The following is a 6,978-nucleotide window of genomic DNA, read 5'->3' as shown; positions in this document are numbered from 1 at the left end:
ATCTATCATCTATCTATCTATCTATCTATCTATCTATCTATCTATCTATCTATCTATCTATCTATCATCTATCTCTCTATCTAATCTATCAATCTATATTATCTATCTATCTATTTATCTGTCTGTCTGTCTGTCTATCTATCTATCTTTCTTTCATCTGTAGGAAACCTAAGTGCTGTATGCCATCTTGTGGGATAAAATCATAACAACTCAGTGAAAACTATAGAGTGTTAATTTCAGCTCATAATAGGATACAGAATTTGAAAAGAATTCTATGTGGAATGGGCTTTTGTTTATGCTTTGTGCCTTTTCTTTATCTATTTTATGAGCACTGGGCTGTTCTAAAGTTTTCCCTGAGCCTCCAGGTTGGCTCCATCATAGGTGCCCACTGTAACTGGGGTGGGTTGACTTGTTTTTAATAATAACTGTAACAAAAAGCAGGGAGAGTTTTTTAAGTGATATGGTGATATCTGAATGTTGATTTCTGGATTTATAACAGAACTAGAAGGCTAAACTAATTTTAGTTATTTCTCTGAAGGTATTAATTCTGTTCTTTATAATTCAGATAAAGCAATGACACTCTTTAAAAGTTCCTATGTATCATAAATTCTTTTTTAAAAAAATTTCTTATTAGCATTAAAAAAAGTAGTCATGACGTGGTCCTGAGAATAACTAGATTAAAATGGCAGAAAAGGGAAATTGAGGTATGTTGGAGGAACATAGGATGTTTAAAAATAAAATCCAATGCATCCTTTCCCCTGCCACTATCCAATTTAGCATGCTTAGGTCCCCTGGAGTTTCACTATAGCTACTTGTTATGTAGGACTCAAGATGTGTTTCAGTACATTGTGAATTTGTAGTGTGGTCCTAATTTAGTAGGCAAGTCTAACTTCTTTAGTACTATTATGAGCTTTAGCCCTACATGTGCAGATTAGATGAGTAGAGTTTATTCATTCACATACTCATGCATTCATTTATTCAGTAAATGTTATTGGATATCTACTGTCCTAGTGTTCCATATTTGTCTATGCAAATTTTACTTTATAGTGAAACAGTGATAAAATTGTAAGTAGGAAAAAATAAATAAAATATGTATTCTGTTACAGATGTTGCATAAAATTGATATTTTTCAGGGTTCATAGTTATCCATAATGACATAATTAATAGTATGATCACAGATATGAGGAATGAGCCAAGTGGAGATAAAATTGTTGAAAGAGATAAAGAAACTAAGAAATCAGGGAATTAGTAGTGTTATTTATGTGTCTATTGAAACCAATTCAATGAAAAAATAAATCTCTAACCAAATAAAAACCAGTGTACTTCTTCTGGAAGCAAGCCTCATCTTTGTAGGTTTTGAGCTAGACTAAGTTGACCATCTGATGACGATGTGGTAGAAAGGTCTCCAGCATAATAAAAATGTTCTGGATATACTACTATTAAGTTTGTTTCCATCAGAAATTACCCTTAATACCTGATATTATAATACATCAAGAAGAAGTAACAGACTATTTTAACGTTCAATAATTAGGCAAATGTGGCTTATGAAGTGCATTATTATTTTACAGGGAAGTTATACAATATGTGGTGAGAAATGTGTGACTGAGTATAGGAAGATTGCTGGAAAGAGAAATGCAGAAATAGCTACAGAAACAACAATGAAAAAATGTAACTGGACCATTTTACTTAGTGATTAATTTTCTTTTTCAGATCTAATTTCAAACAGTTTAACAGGTAAGGCAGGGAAGGAAGTATTTCCTCCAAGATAAGCATTTTCACTAAACTAAGGTTCATGCAAAAAGTTATACTGGTCCTTCTCATGAAGACAGTTTCCTCTGATGATCTGAGTCTAATGTTCTGAAATACACAAGGACCGACCGCGTTTTTGTTCTTCCCTTTTCAACGCCCTTCTTTTATTATTCCATTACCTCACATACAGTATCCACTTCATAATAGTGACAGTAGTAAATTCTAGCTCTTGAAATAATGTAATGGTTCAAATTAACACCACACTCTTTATAGATAGTCACTAAGCCTCTTCACATTTCCTTATTTTAATCTGCCTTCTGCAATTTTTTCTTCTCACTTCTCTGGCTCAACTTTTCTATTTTGTCCTAGGACCCAAGAAAATCAGACTTCTGGATACACCTTCATCCTCTTGGGCTTCTCAGAATATCCAGAATTCCAGGTAACCCTCTTCCTGGTTTTCCTGGCCATCTATATAGTCACTGTGCTGGGGAACTTGGGCATGATTGCAATCATCAAGATCAATCCCAAACTCCACACCCCCATGTACTTTTTCCTTAGCCACTTGTCCTTTGTTGATTTCTGTTACTCTACAGTAGTTACACCCAAACTGTTGGAGAACTTGGTTGTGGCAGACAGGACCATCTCCTTCACAGGATGCATCATGCATGTCTTCTTTGCGTGCATATTTGTGGTGACAGAAACTTTCATGTTGGCGGTGATGGCCTATGACCGATTTGTGGCAGTTTGCAACCCCCTGCTCTACACAGTTGTCATGTCTCAGAAGCTTTGTTCCATGTTAGTGGCTGCATCGTACTGTTGGGGGATAGTCTGTTCCCTGACACTTACCTACTTTCTACTGGAATTGTCCTTCAGAGGAAATAACATCATAAATAACTTTGTGTGTGAGCATGCTGCCATTGTTGCTGTATCCTGCTCTGACTCCTACGTTAGCCAGAAGATCATTTTAGTCTCTGCCACATTCAATGAAATAAGCAGCCTGATGATCGTTCTTACTTCCTATGTTTTCATTTTTATCACTGTCATGAAGATGCATTCAACTGGGGGGCGCCAGAAAGCCTTCTCCACATGTGCGTCCCATCTAACCGCCATTACTATCTTCCATGGTACAATTCTTTTTCTCTATTGTGTTCCTAACTCCAAAAGTTCCTGGCTCTTGGTCAAGGTGGCCTCTGTCTTTTATACAGTGATCATCCCCATGTTGAATCCCCTTATCTATAGCCTCAGGAACAAGGAAGTGAAGGAAACGGTCAAAAAGTTAGTCAATTACAAATTATTTTGTTGCATATTATAAAGTCTATAAGTTTTAGTTTTTCATTTTTAAGAATATTGTTCAGACTAACCTGAGTTTTAGAATTTTTAACAATTCACATTCTTTTTTCAAAAAGCAAAGCAGTGCATACATTTAATATAACCCCGAGTTAAGTGATTATTCAATCCCTGTTATCCTTAAATTTTAGTAAACTAGCTATAAAATAAAATATGTCATAACAATTAAGTGCCTGATCACTTAAGAAAGTAAGCCCATTTACAATTGTCATGAAAAAAAATAAATTTCTAAACTCAGAGGTTTTCATGTAGAGATTTCTGAGTTAGTACACATTACCATTTGGTTGCTAACGTAAATCTTCCGTTATTTTTCAAAAATAACTATTTTTCATTTGTACACAAGGAGCTTCTATACATTATAAGTACATGTAACGCATATCTCTGCCTCCAATGTCCAGAATATCAGTTGTTCAAATTATATTTGTTAACATAAATTTCATTTGGTCATTTTGTTCAAGATATTAAAAAATGAAAATACATGATTCGGATATAACTATTTCTTAACCTGAATTTGTCATTCATGCCAGTGTTGGTTTATGTATGTTATATGTTGATGCATAACAAAATAACGTATAATTACAGTGATACGTAACATTATGCAATTTTTTTTTTTGTCAATCGTTTGTCAGTCGATTAGGCAGCTCTGCTGATATCAGTTGCACCATCTTGGTTGATCTGATCTCGTCTGGTCTGACTGGGGGACTCACCTGCAGTCTATAGATCTGCATAATGATTAGGTAGATCTGCTCTGTGTGTCTGTAATCTTCTTTGGACCATTGTGCTATCTAGAACATTGTTTTTCAATGTCACTGGCTTAGCCATCAGGGAGAGTGTGCAAAAAAGATAGGTCAAGCTTCATCTGTGTCATGTTTGTTAACATTCTATTAGCCCGTGAAGAATACACAGATGAGCACAAAGTCAATGGTTGAGGAAATACATCAACCTCTTACGGAACTGAAAAGTTGCATGACAAAGAGCATAGATACGGAGAGGAATGAAGAATTGTGCCCAATATGTTAACATATCTAAGTTGAATGGTAAATTTTAGTTAATAGGAATATATTCTTCTATGTTCAAGAGAAATATAACTGTCCTAGTGTGATGAAAGTTTCTTATAAGTTGATGGAGCATTTAGCTTAATTAAATGACTGTCTTTGCTGATTGTCACTTTCTGATCATGGTTGATGTTTCACAGGAAAGACAGTCTTAATAAATTTCCATGTATCTTGGTTCCAATGCAAATGCAAATTTTGAACTATATTCCTGGCTTTGCCTGAATTGGAAGCTCTTATTTCAAAATTTAAAAAATTGTAATTTTCTTTAATATAAAGCTTTACTACCAAACTGTGTAACCTAACCTACTTTTCTGATTTTTTAACAATACATAGAAATATTTTCAACAAACTTTAATGTAAAAATGTAGGAGTAAATAATTTATTTAACTTCTTAGAAGTCATACACACTTAACTAAATGTCCCAGTCTAGTATCTTAATAGGCTGAGTGTATGTTGATAAAAATATTTTAATAAAAGAGCAAAACATATTTAAGGAGTGTGAATGCAATAAAAAATAAACTATATTTGACATATTCTGTAGGTCATTGGATTTAAAATCTTAACTTTTTAAAACAGAAGGTAGGAAGTAGGTAAATTATAATTTTGAAACTGTAATTAGCTTTCTGTTTTACAGAGGAAAACAAAACAAAAACTATAAAGAAGAAAAAATCTCTGAGTATCTGCAATTAGGTTGTTTCATTTTGGAAAATGCTTTTAAATGAACATTTAATTGCACAAATATAATGCAGAGATTTTTCAAGAACTTCAAAGTTATATATATATATATTTTATTTATTTTTTCAAAGTTATACTTTTAACTTGTATATACACATTTTAAATGACAAAGTGAGTATCTGTTTAATAGAAATGATTTCCTTGTGGGGTCTACAAAGTGACAGTGATGGACTATTCATTTCTAGGTATGAATTACATGATGTTTTTACTTTCAAGTCTTGGTGATGGTTTGGATAGTTGGAGCTTTTTCATTTTCTTTCTAAAGACCTGTGACAAGACCCTTAGTGAAGATGTTCAGAAGACTAAAGGGAGAATATGCAGAATTAATAGTCATGTAGTGGAGAAGTTATTATAAGCTAAATGTACATCACGTTATGTAAAAATTAATTTTTATGTCATGTTTAGTAATGAAGACTTTAAAAAATTTGGTAATGATGGACAGTGCCTTATGGTATGAGGATTCCAGGGGTTGTAAATGATATTTTTTATTGCATAAGCGTCCTTCCCTTCTGTTCATCACCTTAGAAAAAGATTATCTCTGATGGGGAAAAGAAGGAATTTAGATGGACAGGAAGGAGAAGAAATCGTGTAGGTCCTACATGAACACTGTTTCCTTAACACTGCTGCTCAGATACACAGTTCATTCAAGCTTAAACATATTCTGTTGATTAAAGTTGTTGCATTCTAAGCAGAAAGATAAAGCCTAGCACAAAGTATATACAAACAGTTCTAAACTTGTAGATCAGGGAAAAGAAATATCTAGCAGTGATTTTCTAGTTATATTTGGTGTTTATTTACCTTCTGCTATCACCAAAATGCAAGGAAATCTTTATAAAAATTATAGTCTTTTCTTCCATGTAAATGGCACGTTAAAAAAGATATAATTCCTATCTTACATAAACTTAATCCAATAATAGAATAGGAAAGGAACACTTTCTACTTCATTTTATGAGGTCTGTAACACCTGACTGAAAAATCACACAATATCTTACAAGGGTACATGGATATTGCTTAAAAATAGCAAAGCAAGTACATGGATATTGCTTAAAAATCACACAATATCTTACAAGGGTACATGGATATTGCTTAAAAATAGCAAAGCAAATTTATTGACATATAAAACAGTACATAATACTATCATAGTACATCATATATTCAAGAGGTTTTTAATCCAGAAATGCATGTTTAGTATATCATTTCTAAACCATCAATGTAATTCACCATATTGACAAAATAAAGTAAAACTACATATCCTCACCTCAGCAGATGTAGAGAAATAATTACTGAAATTAACCAAGTATCTATGACTAAAAAATGATCAGCAAACTGTGAACTATGAGCAGAAAGCATAGTGTCAAAGGAAGGGTTCATACTTTTTTTTTTTAATTTTTTTGGAGAATGAAGTATCAACAGCAGGTAAAACTTCAGCACTGGAAATTTAGCTACAGGAAGAAAAATCTCTTACGTGTATTTGAATCAATTACAGCAGAGATAAAGGCAGTGATGAAAAGTAGGAGCAAACTTGCTTTCCTTTTAGTAGCTTTAAAGTTTTTTATTAAGGTGAAATTTTCATAATACAAAAGTAAGTGTTTTAAAATGAAAAATTCAGTGGCATTAATATTCACTGTGTGGTGAAATCAGCACCCCTGCCTAGTTCCCAACCATTTTTATCACTTCCAAAGAATATACCATACACATTAAGCAGTTTTTCTCCAATACCCCCTCCCAGAAGCTTCTTTCACATAGCACTTGTTTTGAGGTTCATCCACATCGTAGCATACATCAGTACTTTATTCCTTAGGTAGTTGAATAATGTTACATGATAAGTACATACCACATTTAGTTTTTCCACTTATTCACTGATGGACATTTGGGTTTTTTTGTACTTTATGCCTATTGTAAATAGTGCTACTATAAACATTTGTTTGCAAGTAACTGTTTGAGTACCTATTATCTATTTTATTCACTGTATCTCCAGGAGTGTGTGTGAGTCAGGATTCACCAGAGAAACAGGACCAGTAGTCAATAGGGGAAGTTCCAGTCTGAGACCAAAGGCCTGAAAACCAGAAGCACCAGTGGTTTAAATCCCAGT

At 33.3% G+C, this 6,978-nt stretch overlaps 1 protein-coding gene across 1 annotated transcript; it reads left to right on the top strand.

Annotated features, from left to right (window-relative positions):
* Positions 1 to 2,118: 2,118 nt before the first annotated feature.
* LOC103610465 (olfactory receptor 5D18-like) lies at positions 2,119 to 3,061 on the top strand (the record flags this gene model as incomplete). The annotated part of the gene is made up of 1 exon (XM_008594629.1): positions 2,119 to 3,061. A coding segment is annotated over one exon (943 nt), but the record flags the coding sequence as incomplete, so codon positions are not given.
* Between the last annotated feature and the right edge of the window lie 3,917 nt (positions 3,062 to 6,978).

This window comes from Galeopterus variegatus, unplaced genomic scaffold (genome assembly GCF_000696425.1).
Source record: "Galeopterus variegatus unplaced genomic scaffold, G_variegatus-3.0.2 Scaffold11200, whole genome shotgun sequence".
Taxonomy (NCBI): domain Eukaryota; kingdom Metazoa; phylum Chordata; class Mammalia; order Dermoptera; family Cynocephalidae; genus Galeopterus; species Galeopterus variegatus.
Note: the sequence above shows the minus strand (reverse complement) of the source record. Positions and strands in the feature narration are given on the sequence as shown.